Source organism: Malaya genurostris, chromosome 2 (genome assembly GCF_030247185.1).
Source record: "Malaya genurostris strain Urasoe2022 chromosome 2, Malgen_1.1, whole genome shotgun sequence".
Lineage (NCBI taxonomy): Eukaryota > Metazoa > Arthropoda > Insecta > Diptera > Culicidae > Malaya > Malaya genurostris.
The window spans coordinates 37,335,485-37,352,335 of NC_080571.1; the positions used below are offsets into that span (position 1 = coordinate 37,335,485).

A 16,851-nucleotide genomic window follows, 5' to 3' on the forward strand; every position below is an offset into this window, starting at 1 on the left:
TTTTGGTAATCGATGCGCTATTGATATTCTTCCGCTCGTTTCGGAACAATTTTGCCAGTACAGATGTTCTCTTTGTTCGATGCTTGTTTTTTTATCAATCACTTTCGGATGCAGACGTACGCTTTCGTTTTGTAGTACACTGAAACTTGTATCTACGAAGTGTTTATTTTCTAGTGATTCGAAATAAAAAAGTCACGTAGAATGCGTCAAATGCACTGAGAAACGATTCAATTTTGAATCCAGTGACTTTCAATTTGAAGATACTCTCCAGAAATATGCATTTTAACGATAACGATTTAATAATTTTTAGTTGGTTTGATGCAAAGTCGCCATAACTAAGTTCAGTTGCCGAGTTTCACATTTATTAGGCTTCTACAATGTATGTTTCCACTCAGTTATTCGTCCAGTTTTTTGAGTTGATGCACCGCAATTGATTAAATTTTTTGCGACTTCAGATTTTGAATGCGATTAAAAGTTTCGGTTTCTTAAATTTTTTAATGTGGACGATCACAAATTTTGTTTGTTTTTCTTCTTGAAGGTAAATTAACAATCAACCATACGTTTCCATTGGAGTTCTGTTAGAAGGGTACGCATGGTGCTTGGTTCTAGTAGTTATGCACCATTTCCTTCTAATCGAATTTTAATGCAGACGCGTAATCGTTTTTTTCTTTTGAAAACCCAAAATTAACCCCAATTAACAAATGTGAAACTTTAAAACAAGGTCAAAAATTATTTATTTACTAGCTGATTTACCCGGCGTTGCTCGGAAATGTTTTTTGAAGGCAAGGGCGAAAAAAATTCTAGAAATTGTCCTCCCCATTCATACTTTGATTGCAATGAAACATAACTTAGACGACAACCCGGTTGAACAATACTCCGTTCATGTTCAGATTGCGAATGATGAGTGTCCCATCTCAGATCTCACAATAATCATAATTTTCATGGTATTCTCGACAAATTGGATCAGTTTTGTCGTGAATACGACTTACTTTACTATGGGGCGCCTTTTCAAACTAATGGGTAGAACTTAATCACGAATATCTCTTGTTGTATTTAACGCAGCAACATAATTTTTTCTCCATATCAGCGGAAATATGGTCAGTAATTTATGATAGAATTTTCAGTAGTATGAGAAACCAACATCTAACTCAAAATTGAGGTTTTCTTATATGTTTGGTGAAATTCAGTGCCAAAATAAGGCGCGCGAAATTCCAATCGCATGAAATGAACGAATCATCGCACAAAGCGTATCGCGCAAAATGAACACAGTGAACCCAGGGGGCGCCAAAACATGATGGAATTGGTGAAAATTTATTGTACAATTAGTTTATGAAAACATGAATTTCTCGCAGATTTTTTCCGAGAAATCTATTTATATTGGATTAAGTTTCTGATTCTGATAAGTATTATACTGACATAAAAACCCGATGAGAAGCCACCGTAATCATTATCATTGATATACATGAAAATCCAGTTCTACAGTCATTTAGAATACAAAAGTGCCATTCAGTGACAATCGTAACAATCATTTTTCATGAGCAAGAGACACTCTCTTCTCGATTGTGGATGTGGACCTACCAAAAATCTAATTCTCAGAAAGCAAACCTGCGAAGCTTTTAATGAGCAAAAATTAGATTTTCTAAAAGCCATTGAAGATGTTTTTAAAAGGCTGCTGTTATCTTCAGACCCTATCTTGGCATTGTCGAACAAACAAAATAGGAGAAGTTCAGAAGACTTACCCGAACAAGCAAAATGTTTATTGTTCAGCAAAAAATCTATTTTCGGCTGTAGTTTTTGTGTGTCTCATTTCTCGAATGGACAATGGAACACTTGTAGGGCTAACTTGATACTATTATTTTGCTGAAGGAAGTATGTTGATACGTTAAGGCGTTTAAGAGTTATGCAATGTTTTTGAGTTTTTTCAAGGTATTTTCAAGACTAATTTAAACGAGTTAAAGGAAAAACACCGTCCCAATTTTCTCTTGAATGTTTACTTATATTATGAACTTTCAGTAGCTGCATAGGATAAATTTAATCGATCTGGCATCTAATGAATTTTGATATTTGAAGGTTGACTAGTTTTTGATGAAAAAACAATCATAACTTTTTACTGGTAGCTCATATGAAAAAGCTTCACTCAGCAAAATTATGCGCAATATTTATTTCAATAACTCTTCTGAAGACAACTTTTCCATAGAACGTTTCCCAAAAATGTTAGAACAAAAAAATCGATTTTTCGGGAGCCACCCTACTCTTACCCGGGACAATTGATGTAACTCAGTCAAATGAAAAGCTAGAGTGGTGCTTTTTTCAGCAAAGTTGCTCAAAATAAAATTTCCTACGACTTTATTGTACAATAAAATCATTTTTGAGCTCAATTAAGAAAGTTAGATTTCATATTTCAATTTAAATAAGGACCACCCTAGTAATATTTTATATCAAAAGGAGCGCCATTTGATAACTTTTGTGAAGACACCAACTACAAAAAACTAATATTTAATAGTGAAAATATTTTTGTCACGCTAATTTCCCGTTTCAAACCATAGTGCATTGGGAAGTTTTCCCAATTTCCGGGATTAGCATTTCCGAAAATTGACTATTGGAAGATCCGAATTTAATCGTATGTGCAAGTGTGTAGATGTCTGTGCTACTCTTCACTGCACTGATATAAGAATGCGAATTCAAAATTCGAAACAAAACGTGCCAACAGTGGTCAAGTCGAATCGATTCGAATAGATAAAACTATATGTTTGAGATAGTTAATAAATAAATAACAAACAATGTATAATTTTCCATGTTTACCAAGTCGTATTCATAGTTTTCCCTACCAGAGATGACAATTCCGTATACGTTCAATCTCTTTGCATAGAATGGACGCGAGCGACTTCACACAATATAAATTAGTATTGAATCGAGTTGATTCGCTTACGGTGCCTTGCAATGATTTTTGTCAAAATTCTTATCATTTTTTTTTCAATTCGAGATGCTGAACGACCTCGATGATCGAATGCAGGATAATTTTTATCAGGGGTGATATTATGCATCCAAGTAGAATCGACTTGTCCGTACAAAACAAAGCAAAACCTTGGCATTACATTTCTTTTGTGGAATTTGGCCTTTCTGTTTCGACAAACCTCGCGACCGAATCTTAGCAATCAAAATCATTGTAGGACTAGTACTACGGTCTTACACTAAGAATCCTTTCAGCGCCTTATGCATTGAACTGCCAACCCTTGTCCGTACAAGGACTCGTACAAAAAGTGTTTCGCTTTCAATTGATTAATGTTGACACAACACCTGTTTCCATCAGGCTATTCAAAATTCTTAAAAATATCGAAAGTACATTTCATCATGAAGCTTATAAGGATATGAGGAACGCGAAAGATAACTGCTTCCTAAATGTTCAAACCAGAAATTAACAGATTTTAGCAATATTTGTGTAGTCCTACGTTAACAATTCGAGCAGCTCACAGGACTGTTTCTTGTAGTTTTTCATGCTATGTATGTTAAGGTGCCAATATTTTGAGGTCATCTCTAATTTTGTAATGTGGTAGTGCTCAAACGTTAAAGTACCTAAAAATCCCTATGCCAAATTTGAGCTAAATCGGATAAAGTTTGAAAACTTTCGATCTTGAAAACTCACCATAAGGGGCGGAAGATTTTTCGGTGCAGATTTGTCTGAAACGTCGAGATTTCCGAAATCGCTAATTTATTTTCAAGGCGAAATATTTTACAATTACCTTAAACGAGATAACACCAGATGTTGACTTTTTATACAATTCTTAGACATTTAAAACTCGATTTCAAACTTTCAAAGTTGATTTTCTTCCACAAACAATTTTTTTAAGATGACACTAGATCTCGAAGTTTCAGGCAATTCTAAAGACAATTGGTATAAAAAAAAAGAATTTTCGATTTCGAAATCTCAAAATTTTTCTAAGGTGCCTTGTCGATTTTACTTAATTATTTCCGATATGACACTAGCTCTCGATGGCAATTCTATTATATGCGACATAGAAATTTTATTTTTTTTTATTTCGGTACACTTAAATTTTTTCTAAGTTCTAGAATCGGAGTTTATCATATCAGTATATAAGCGAATAACATTTTATCTTTTGTCATGAATTTTTCAAAGAATTATAGACACTTTTTGTCCTCGCTTGGGAAGTTGATTCCAATAATTTAACTTTTAAAATTTTTAAAATCGATTTGTGGAAAGAATATCCGCTATACAGTTTGTATTTTAGAGATGGGTTTGACTAGTGAGTTATTGAGATTAATGTCATATTGATTCCCAACATAGATTTAGGAACCCTAAATTTAAAAATCCTATAAAAACGCTTTGTTGTGGATTTTTTTAAATTTATGGATGAATATGAACATTGCTTTTATCAACATTTGGTGTTTTTGTTTGTTTGTGCAAGAAGCACATGTTTTGTTTCTATTTCTTCGCTTTTCGCCTTCGGCTCAGCAGTGCTTAAAGAAGTTCAAATTGAACTGCCATCTCGTGCCTAGCAGTTCAATTTAAACCGCTAAATAGACGCAAAGTTTGCACTATTCATGCAACCCTTAAATAATATAACACATGTGCTATATTATTGCTTTTATAATTTATTCGGTCCACAACCCCGTAATTTTGTACTCCTGTGTGATCCTCCTTATAATTGTACCGTTACAATTTTGCAAGTGATGCAATCGCAAATTTATTTTTAAGGCCAAATAATCAACTAGTACGTGTGATTATCGATATTCGGATGTTTGAAAAAAAATCATGTCAGTTTTATTCTTATTCACGTCATACATTTAGGTCTCTGACATTACCCTCCCGCCTTTTATATTTGAACCCCTTTAATTAGAAACATTTAAAATACCTTTATGTCTATAAATACCTTCTTAGTAACCTCCGAGTTTCATATGTGCTTGTAACGTACTTGAATTATTATGTATATGTTTTTGTAACGTACTTCCTCGTCCGTCACATTCGATCTACAATACCTTTGGCTTCCGTGGCTATAAACACTTGCTACTCCCTCTTCGTTAGAAAAATTCTTATGACATCATTATTTCCACGTAATCGCTGATAATGATTATTTTATAACGGAAGACTGTTTATCATCATAACTACATTCGTACTATAGAATAACTTTTTTATATAATTTATTTTACCCCGGCTTTAACCATTTTGGTAACCTATAGAATCACGAATTAGTTAGTAAAAATGTTGTTGTAAACTAATTACCATCGGTTATGCCGTCGACAGTTTTCTCCATTTACTTGAAAAAAAGACACATTGATGGTACGATTTCGTCAATTCAGATCAATGTTGAAAATACTTAAAATCTCACTTATTTGTTAGAAATATGCTGTGCTCGTGAAGAAGCACCAATTTTTCGTAAAACCTGATCAATTTTCTCTTACACTTTCCATGTACGGGGCACTTGCTACACTCGCTCACCCTCAAAATAGCCTTATAATATATTTTGATTTAACTTCCCTTTTGTCAGTGAACTTACTACAGATCTCCTCCATGGTTACCCTGAGTAGTGTAGAAAGTATCTGTGCTCTTCTAAAAGTACCGATTCCCACCTTTGGTACATGTGCCAAACTTGGTGGCGATTCGTTTAGTTGTTTCGTAGTTATGCAAAGACTTAAATACACTCGCGTTTATAGGCAGATATGGATTAATTTTCCTTAGTTCTTTGAATTCCCCAGCAAATTGGAACTAGATTCTTTGAAATTCTTGAAAGAAAGTTGCGTTGCATTCAAATTAACAACAGCAATACTATTTATTACCGTTCAGTAGTTCCGGAGTTTTGCCGTTACAAACATTACACTCCCTTTTTAGAGGCACTTACTACACCCTCCCCCACAAATATCCTAATAAACATATCTAAGTTGTGTAAAAAGTATCTATGGTCTTCAAAAAGTACCGATTCTCGTCAAATTAGATAATTTTTTAATGACCCCCTTTGGCAAGGAAACTTGCTACGCTCCCTTCCCGCATAAAAAAATATTTTCATGACCATCTTTGAAGAGCACGAAGTACATGTGCCAAGTTTGATAGCAATCCGTTCAGTAGTTTCGGAGCTATGCCGTTTTAAACAGTACACCCCCCTTTTTAAAGGCACTTGCTACATCCATTTCCCATAAAATCATATCTAAGGTATGCAAAATGTTTCTATTGCCTTCAAAAGTCGATTTTCGTCAAGTCAAATGAATTTTTCATTAACCCCGCTCTCGTTTATGACACTTACTACGTTCCCTCCTATGAAAATACTCCTTAAACCATCTCTAAAGAGCTAGAAGTATCTGTACCTAGTTTCCCGAAAAAAAAATATTGTAGAAAAACAATACGATTTGTTGTTACAAAACCTGCCATAATTTTGCTTTGACCATTGAAAAATATTTTAATGTGTTGTTACACACTATTCAATTAATTGTGAAAATGCTTTTTACAATAGAATGTATAGGTTGTTAAGTATCGTAACAATTCAATTCATAAAATTTTCTTATACATGTTTTCTTGGAAAACCATCAAATGTACAGTTTGCATATTGTTTGAAACACCACGTGTACAATAAGTCCAATTGTAGAATCGTAGAAACAATATATTGAATCGTTGGAAATGAAAAAAAAATTGTCAAGATACAATAAAATGTATTGTAACCCATATATCTAATTGTGAATCAATTGTTTATGCTGTAAAATCAATGGTTTATTTTTTTACGGGTTGGTGGCAAGTTATGGCGTTACAAACATACAAACTTGCATCCATTTTTATATGGGGCATACCACGCAAAATCAGACACTTAAATTTATTTTTTTAAACTAACTATTTTTTTCGGTAAAGAACTCTAAAATATCCGACACGTATTTTTTTAACTCAATATGGTGTAATTTTCGAGATATGATTTTTTGAAATTTCGCGTTTTCAAGAAAGAGCCTTTTTTCAACAGCCTACACTGTAAAATCTAATAAAGATACAAAAATTAGTCCAAGACATGAAATGTGTGTCTTTTCCTTAGCTTTCAAATAAGCGATTCCATAAAACAACCTTTAAAATTCATATAATGAAAAAAGATAAAAATTAATAAACAAATTAAAAAAATTCAAACTTGGGCCTAATTTTTTTTTCTTTTTTTTTAGTTGAAAAAAGAAACCTTAGGGGTCTAACTCAATCTTGGTAAAGTTTCAGAGTGGAAAGATCAATACTTCCGGAGCAGTGAATTTTTCAATTACGACCCGCACGCGCGGAGTGTACCGCAGCGCAACTCGCTCGAACACGGGCTTAACTTGTCGACACATGTCGCGCCACAGATCAAATCCTAACTTTGTCAGTTTATTGTTAGCAACGTTTCAGGCAGAAAGCGAGTAAAATTGGGACAAAGGATTTACGTGAGTAATAAAATAATGGTGACATAAAGTGTTTGCACAGTTGCAATGTTTCTATGATTTGGTTTTTCTGGTTTACGAAAACTCAATGATTCAATCCGTGTCCTGGAAAGAGAAAACTTTCATTTTTAATTACTTGTCTCCGTGCGGCTCAACATAGTGAAACGATCAAATCGTAATCACTAGCGAAGACGATCGCTTATGATTTTTCCCAATAGAGATCTCTACTGATCAATTGATTAGTGATCTTTGAATCACGTCGATCAAAATAAATACTGATCTTCTGTCGGTAGTAACTTGGAGCTACTAGTATTACTGATTCCAGTAATATCTTATCGATCAGCTTTTGGCATCGTGGAAGAAAATATGAGCAAGATTAGACATGAGTGCCGATTGATTTACGTCTAAAATGGTTGATTCCAGTGATGAGTGTGTACATTAGTGACAATAGCAATCCTACAGGCTTTCAAAATCGTGGAAAATTGCCAATTTCGTATCTATAGTATAGTGATGAGTGATAAGGAATAATGCAGGAGCTTGTACATCAGTGGTTTTTGTCAATGTGTATGCATGAGGGTGCTCAAATTGGAGAAAGTTGTCAATTTGCAACTTTCAGGAATGCTCCTTAAACAGTTCGCATTACCAGAGTTGGAAAAATACCGGATTTCGCAACTTGTTGTTCAGTTCGCAATACAAATCATACTAGATGAAGGGTTTATTGACTTTGTTTTACTTTCAGTTTGTTGATGCTGATGATGACGTTCATGCACTATTTAGATTAAACCCAATAAAACGCTATTTGACATGAATTTGATTTATAGAAGTAACAGGAGCGCAGCATTTGGCGAAAAATCGCGTCTCAAGGCATTGCTTATAAGGCACTTTTGAGATATTGTAATCATTCTTGAAGCGTTTTTGAGGCGGTTAGGGATATTTTTGCAAGATTGTTTAAGATATTCATTACACACGCTAAATCATTTCTAAGACCTAAGTTCGAAACGATTTCAGATATTTTCGGAATTTTGTCAAAATATTTTAATATTTTTCTTCGAAGACACTTTTTAGACATTTTAAATGGCGTTTTTGCAGCTTGTTTGAGACTCTTCTGAGATACATTCGAGTTATTTTTGTGAGACTTTTGGGACATTTTCAAGACATTTTGAGACAATTTGGAGAACATTTTTAAGACATTTTCGAGGCATTTATGAGACGTTTTGGAACGCCTTTCTGGGACAGCATTTGGCGCAGTGTTTGATTGCTGCGTTTAATTTCTCGTAGCAAAATCCTGCAGTCCTGTTACTTATGTGTATAATATTTAAGCTAAATAAGGTTATATTATTCAGCTCCGTAGCACGCTTTGTGATTGGACATGTTTTTCTTATCATTATAATTATTATTCATCGCAGCATGTACGAGTATGTTAATATTATTAGCTGTTTTAGTTGGTAATGTTACTCCACCACGACGAAATTACTGAATACATTTCAAATTTATCACGCAGCATGGAATTTCGATGCGACCGACCAAATAAACACGATGCGACCGACGAAATAAACACACCTAAAATGATTGATATCGGATAATCCATATCCGAGAAATTTGAGCGGTAATCAGTTTTGACGTTTACATCACTTATACCATTATATCACCGGAACCGTAAGTGACAGCCATTTGAACTTCAATCCATTAGCATTAAAACGAGCCTAACTTTGTTGAAATGTTGATTCCGAATCATACAGTGGTACTGATAACGATGAAGACATTTTTAAATTCTAAGTAAAACTAGAATTTATCTTATCAAAATTCATTCGTCTAAAAATTCATTCTAATATCTACAATGAATATGTGATATGAAAAGATAATAGGGACTATTTTTTTTTACTGTGAATCAAAAAATTGGCCTATTTCCACTCCTGCTTTATGGGTCACTCTTGCCAAGGTTGTGGGTTTCAATGTTTCACACATTCCATTCCGGATGAATTAGGCTACGTCGCCCAAATGAACAGTAGTAATTTTTGATACTTTCGCATTGTTTCCGCTCCAGTCTTGGCACTGCTTGCCAATTATTTAATTTTTATTAAATTAATATCGGAAAATTTTATTTACTAACACTATTTTCCCTAGTATACTTTAATATTTCTTTTCTTAGTAAATGTTACACATGAAGATACATAAAAAATTCAACAATTCAATAAAAATTAAAAACAAATATCCAGGCTCCCTGGAGTGGATTTTAATTCCATTTTTGTTTGTGCTTATAAAGAAACTAGAAATCGGTTTTCTAGTCTGGCAAAAAATTCGCAGCAGCGGCCTTAAAACAGAGTCGAAGGAAGAATGAACGAAGAGTGCATTACTTATACTTTTCGTAAAGGCCTACGATGATCTGGTCAGATGTCACTGTGATTTGTGTGGAATCACATTATTCACAAATTAAATTAATTCCAACAACACTTTAGTTTTCTGTGTCCGAATTTTCAATGTGGCAGACTTTATTTAACTTTCAAATAATTTAATCTTTTAGATGGAGCAAAACGATACTGACCAAAAACCGTTTGCATTGCAAATGACCAATGGAATATTGGGTGTCAATTGAATATGAGTCCATAATTAGCCCGACCTGACAACGGTCCAAAGCTTCATCCACATTCATGCAATCGCCTGTAAATTCATTGCTCGTCAAATATTGCAACTGACGATTGAACCGCATCTGGAGCCGGAGCGTTTAAATCCTATTATGGGTACGATAATTCCCTACCGGGTACAGTCTTACGGATACACTTTCCATCTGTTCGGCACTATCTCTTCCTTCTCGTTCGCATTCGCATTTCCCAAAACCTCCTCCTGAACGGTACGGCACGGTACGGTTCAGCAACGTTGCAACAGTGAATGCGAAAGCTCAACGTACCGTGAATGGTCTGCTATCGTGTTCGGTAAAGTAACTCTTGCAAACTGAATTTATGCTTCTGTTTTCGTCGGATTCCAGATTTCGCACACACACTGGAGGTGCGATTGCTAATGGGCTGAGTTCTCTTCGCTGCATATGCCCCGACCCCATTTGCTCTTCGGGGTTCGCCCAGTCCCCGTCATGTGCCAGTAAAATCAGAATGCAGCTCTTACAACGTTGCAGCAGTGTTCGGTTTGCTCCAGCTCTAGCCTCGTTTCGTGTAGGGATGTGCGGAATTTCGAAGTTTGATAAACGACGATTCACCTGCGTGAGACCTCGATTGAACCGCCGGAAATTGAAGTTTGAGCGTTACTAAGAAACGACATCCCAGCTATAAATATATTGAAATGAATTTAATGAATAAAAGATATGGGCTAACACATCCTAGCAGGCCGGTGAATTTGAATACCAGGAACAGCCTTGTGGTACTGGGCGGGCTGACAGGCACTCAGGGGGGAGCTCCCCGTGTGTACATGTTTAACTGAACTGGCAACTGTTCTCGATGGTAGCTCTTGATAGGACTGTACAAGCATCATTCGTACGTATTTGACAGCACATTCGGTCCTACCCACCTCTAACAAATTCGATTGTATTTTTACTCTCCTTTCGGAATGTCTGATTATTCAAGTTACACAATCAATAAGTAATCGAATGTAACTTTCAAACACAGTCGATTTGTTCGGTTTGGTAATTACATAATTACTGAGTATATTTAATCAGTAAAAATTCCATATATTCGTATTTGGATTTCACGATCATTATACTTATGAAGATATCTGCAAGTTTCATGTGAACAAGATTATTATGTAATAGGTTTGAGTATTAAAATCTCATTTAAAAAACCTGTTTCAATCCACCTAGTGGTGCAATGATGCCTTTTTCATATTACTCATTACATCATAAATATTACCGTGAAATTCGCAAAAATAGCTGATAAAACCTAGACTTACTCATGCTCTATTTCGATTGAACCAATTAAACGAAATTTAACAAATGAAACGAACCTGCGTGTTTGTTACTTCTCAATATGAGAATCAAGCTAAACAGCATGAACCAGCAGCATAAATTATTATTATTATCAGTTTTGACATCAGTACACCACCGGCACAGTATTACTGCACTACCGGTTGAGAAAATTGCATATTTTTTCAAATAAACTTCAATTCTTTTATTTTTTAATATCATTCATTTTACCCCGGCTTTACATTCTTTTATTCTTTCGGTCGCACTAATAAAATAGCAGTTTTTTCTATCAACCGCAGCAGTCTTTTACCAATATCACACACTAGTAGCAGACATCCGGAACCGTTTCGTTTTCTTTAGAGCGTGTACGAAATAGTACAAAGCGCGCATCGTTCGTTTTGTGTTTTCTTCTTCTACGTTACACGCTACGCGCGTATTGTCATTCTATATGCCAATTTGAAAGCTTCGACACTTATCGCCCTGTAACTGCGGAACCGGAAGTTCGATCCGGATGAAATTTCACAGTAGCTTCAAAGATATGATGAGCTTTAATTCAAATCAAGATTTGTGAAAATCGGTTCAAGCATCGCAGAGAAATCGAAGTGAATTTTATTTTTGGAGTTTTTCATCACCACTTTTGGTGCTTCCGGAACTGGAAAAGAGGAGAGACCAGTAGTGCCGAATTTAGTTTTTATACCCACAAACTAAAAAGTTGTACAAACTAAAAAATCAGACAGTTTTATGGGATTTGTACCTGTTTTTTATAATCGTACGTGACAAAATACTAATGAAATGTGTAATTTTTCACTTATCACGCTTTTGTTCCGGAACCGGAAGTCGGATCCAGGTAAAGTGATTTTTAGGAAACTATAAGACCTTTTATTTGAATTGTAGTTTGCGAAAATCAGTTGAGCTGTTTCGGAGATAATTGAGTGCAAACTTTTTCTCAAATTTTCACATATTACCATGTAACTCCGGAATTCGGATCGTAATGACATTCAATTGCAGGCTATGGTACCATGAGATCTTTCATTTGAAGTGTTTTGTGACTATTATAACATTAGAAAGACTTACCAAAAAATAATAAAGGAGAAAAGAAAAAATTTTCCAAAAGTTTTAACAAAAAAAAATATTATTGGTCTTTTTTTTCAACAAAATCATGCCATTCTTCAACAAAAGAAAGATATTCGAATGATACTTTCGCAGATGATACCAGAAACTCAAACTATTATGAATTTTTCTTTTCATTATTATTTCATACAGTTTTTAGAAACAATTGAATTTGGTCTAGAACACTTTGAAATATTGGGAGCAAATATCGTAAATTTAAAACAATTGCTGGTGCTCGATTTCTCAAAGGGTTTAGATTCTACGATCTTTTATTGTTACATGATATTTTTTCCTGATTTTTCAAAGGTCCAGAGCATTGAGGAAATTCAAATATTTTCAAAAATTGCATAGAATAATAATGAAAAGCGAAATTCATAATTGTTATACAATAATTTTAAATAATTTGTTTTAGTCTTGGTAAGACGTAGAGTCGTCTTGAGCTAGTTTTAAATTTGATCAGTATCAAACGTGGAAAACAGATGGAAAAAATGACATGTAAATGAAACTTTGTAATGAAAACCGCGAAAATGTTACCGCAGAGACGGGACTCGAACCCGTAGCTAGCTCCTATCCGGGGAAATTTTGTTGCCAATTAAACTAGCCTGCATATGAAAACATATGAAGAGGAAACCTAATTGACTAGAAGAATAAAGTACAGCATTCAATTATAGCATTGTATCTTTGAAAACACAGTCAACAGCAACACACAACCCGCGTCAAAGCTCTATCCTCGCTATTTGGCCTTGCCACCAACCACTGATTTGAGATTTTGTTTTTGTCTCTTTTGCTGCCTACAGCTTTACGTCTTATCAAGACAAGGAACAAATCGGTGAAACTAAATCGAAGATTTGCTATTATTATACCATACGATTCGCACTTTCTTTGGAGTGTTGATTACCAACACGTAATCCGGAAATTAAACTATGCGTGAGAGATGCGCATAGTTTTGTCTGAGTGGACCGATTATGTCCACAAAATATGATTATCTTCTAAATTACCGTTATCGAGATTTTTTTCAGAGCTTTCTGAGATTTTGTTGAAACATTCTTGAGATACTTTCGAAACATATCTGAGCCCACTTCGAAGCATTTTTGTGACATTTTTTAACATTCCTTCTTTGGGGTCTTTAGAACATTTTTTAGGCCTCTTGGAAAAATTTCACGAGACATAGTTGAGGTATTTTCGAAATATTTTAAAATTTTCATGTAATAGGTTAATTTTTAGCTGGTATCTTTTTGGCAACACTGGTTTTGACAGATCACACGTGAATCGTGTTTTGTGTCTTTATCTAACTTGTTCAATTTGGTCTATAATTAAATCATAAATCGACTTACGAACGAACAACGTAAATTATTGAATGTTACTATCAGAATTCATGCTAGGTTATCATATCATTTTTATCGAAAAGTTGTGTTTAGCCACGAAGCTCATTCCTGGTTGAATGGATACGTAGACAAACAAAATTTCCAGCACCTGGAATGAAGACCAGTCAGAAGCATTGCAAGAACTATCAATGCGTCCCAAAAAAGTCACTATTTGGTGTGGATTATGGGCCGAAGGTATCATCGGGCCGTAATTCTTCAAAGGCGACGATGGGCGGAACGTTACTGTGAATGGCGATTGACGATTTGTTTTACCCAAAATGGAAGAATTGGACATGCCTGACTTGTGATTTCAACAAGACGGTGCCTTATCCCACACGGCACGCGAAACAATGACCAAATTGAGAGTCGCCTTCGGTGAATAGTCACGTTTTTGGTTCGTCAATTGGCCGCCTGGATCATGTTTCTTATCGCCTTTAGAATATTTCTTGTGACCCATGTTAAGGCTCATGTCTACAATGATAAATTAGCAACGATTGACGGACTGGAAGCCAATATTGAAGCATTTATTCATAAAATACCGGCCGATATGTTGGAGAGAGTGTGCCAATGCGCATGGGAAATCTAAAGCGGAGTCGCGGCCAACATTTGCATGAAATCATCTTCAAACATTAAATTATATTGATCGTTCTATCGATTTCAATAACGATTTCATCAATTTTCTCAATTTTTTTGAGAAATTCTTGAGACGTAGTTTGAACGTTTTCATAATATTGTGAAGGTTTCTTTGATACATTATGGTACATTTTGATGATAACCATACGGCAGAATGAACTTTTCGGAAAAATAGTTTTCGCCAAAACGGCTTTCTGCGAAACGGTTTTTCTTAGAAAAGGTTTTTTGCGATATGGCTTTCTGCGAAACGGCTTTCTACGAAACGGTTTTCTACGGAACGGCTTTCTACGAAACGGATATCTGCGAAACGGCTTTCTGCGAAACGGTTTTTCTTAGAAAAGGTTTTATGCGAAACGGCTTTCTGCGAAACGGTTTTCTGCGAAACGGCTTTGTACGAAACGACTTTCTGCGAAACGGATTTCTCCGAAACGGCTTTCTGCGAAACGGATTTTTCGGAAACGGCTTTCTGCGAATCGGCTTTCTGCGAAAGGGCTTTCTGCGAAACGGCTTTCTACGAAACGGATATCTGCGAAACGGCTTTCTGCGAAACGGTGTTCTGCGAAACGGCTTTCTACGAAACGACTTTCTGCGAAACGGATTTCTCCGAAACGGCTTTCTGCGAATCGGCTTTCTGCGAAACGGCTTTCTGCGAAACGGCTTTCTGCGAAACGGCTTTCTACGAAACGGATATCTGCGAAACGGCTTTCTGCGAAACGGTTTTTCTTAGAAAAGGTTTTATGCGAAACGGCTTTCTGCGAAACGGTTTTCTGCGAAACGGCTTTCTACGAAACGACTTTCTGCGAAACGGATTTCTCCGAAACGGCTTTCTGCGAATCGGCTTTCTGCGAAACGGCTTTCTGCGAAACGGCTTTCTACGAAACGGATATCTGCGAAACGGCTTTCTGCGAACCGGTTTTTCTTAGAAAAGGTTTTATGCGAAACGACTTTCTGCGAACGGTTTTCTGCAAAACGGCTTTCTACGAAACGGCTTCCTACGAAACGGCTTTCTACGTAACGGATATCTGCGAAACGGATTTCTGCGGAACGGCTTTCTGCGAAACGGCTTTCTACGAAACGGCTTTCTGCGAAACGGCTTTTTGCGATACGGCTTTCTGCGAAGCGGCTTTCTGCGAAACTGCATTCTGCGAAACGGCATTCTACGAAACTGCTTTCTACGAAACGGCTTTCTGTGAAACGGTTTTCAGCGAAACGGCTTTTTGTGAAACAGATCTCTACGAAACGGCTTATTGCGAAACCGCTTTCTGCGAAATGGCTTTCTGCGAAATTTACGTCAATACCGACTTTCATAATTTTTCTAGGCAAGAATATTTCGTTGCCAAGGCTATGTTTTATGTTAGGGAGGATGTTCGAAAAAAGAAATTAGAAGTGCCTGATGTGGCTAGCGATTAGTGGATGTGCTGGAAGAAACACTTTCTTCATAACTTCCGGAACAATCAACGATGCGATTCACACGGACGAGTGCTTTCTTGCGATTCATAAGAAAGCAACAAAGATCAACTCTGGTTTGGCTTGATCTAGCATCCCGCCACTACATTCGGAACGAGTTTGAGTGGTACTGAGCCAATGGAGTCAATTTTGTTTCAAAAGATATGAACCCATCAATTTCATTGAAGCCTCTCATAATGGAAAAATTCTGGACAATGATGAACACGAAATTTCGCAAAAATCTCAAAACTATTGAAGCATAGCTGGAGTAGAAGAAAAATTTGGTTAAAATAACAAAAAATACTAAGAAACCGGTTGCCCAAAATTTGATGGGTAGAGTGAAAAGGATGGTGCGAAATTTGGGGATGGAAGACGAAAAAGTGTTGTTAATTATGACTTATTAGTAGTATTGCGTTCCCTGAAAATTTCAAGAAAATCTGACAATCGGTATAATTCTGGTAAGTAAATCTATATGTGCCACTTTTATCCAATACACCTTTCAACTACATTAAAAGAATGGAAGTGTATCAATTTCAATCCCTATTTTGCACTTATCGAAATATTAATCATGGGAAATTACGAAAGGAACCTAATCGATGATACAGGATCGATCGATAGATCGATAATCGAACTTCCCAACTCTCATAACTCAATGTTCGAATGGAGAGCTAAATTTTGTAATGGTTTGTAACTGAAATCAATGAAAAATTATAATTGTAAGAATTTGTTATCCTTTGCAGACAAGACAGTCTGAACCAATGAAATCCTATCCCAGATTGGTCTGTTATTCCAGTTTTTTTTTTTCTATTCCATTCGTTCCCCTTCTGCTAAACCGCCAAACGAAGCAATCGCAGATAAATCAACCTACTATGATTGGCCGGTGGTTAGCTCGTTAGTGGAAAACCATGTCGGAATTTCGCGTGAGATAAAACAAAAACCGAGTTTGGTTTGACCAATCAGCTGCAAAATTTCCCGTCAGCAACCAGCGCTGCGATGTGT

At 35.8% G+C, this 16,851-nt stretch overlaps 2 protein-coding genes across 3 annotated transcripts in view; one reads left to right on the forward strand and one right to left on the reverse strand.

Moving 5' to 3' along the window:
* The window catches only part of LOC131432900 (uncharacterized), a 669,773-nt gene that overhangs the window by 334,113 nt on the left and 318,809 nt on the right, over window positions 1–16,851 (reverse strand). The window lies entirely within an intron of this gene.
* On the forward strand, window positions 14,639–15,816 carry LOC131428585 (keratin-associated protein 4-12-like). Its single transcript, XM_058592631.1, has 2 exons — window positions 14,639–14,747; window positions 15,134–15,816. Exons 1-2 carry the CDS (start codon window positions 14,639–14,641, stop codon window positions 15,814–15,816), a joined length of 792 nt encoding a protein of 263 aa, XP_058448614.1.

Excerpts from the sequence above, each read along its gene's own strand:
- LOC131428585 (XM_058592631.1), top strand. The coding sequence starts at position 14,639 with ATGGCTTTCTGCGAAACGGCTTTCTACGAAACGGTTTTCTACGGAACG. Across the intron at positions 14,748-15,133 it reads AACGGTTTTTCTTAGAAAAG|AAAAGGTTTTATGCGAAACG; the intron begins GTTTTATGCGAA and ends GGTTTTTCTTAG.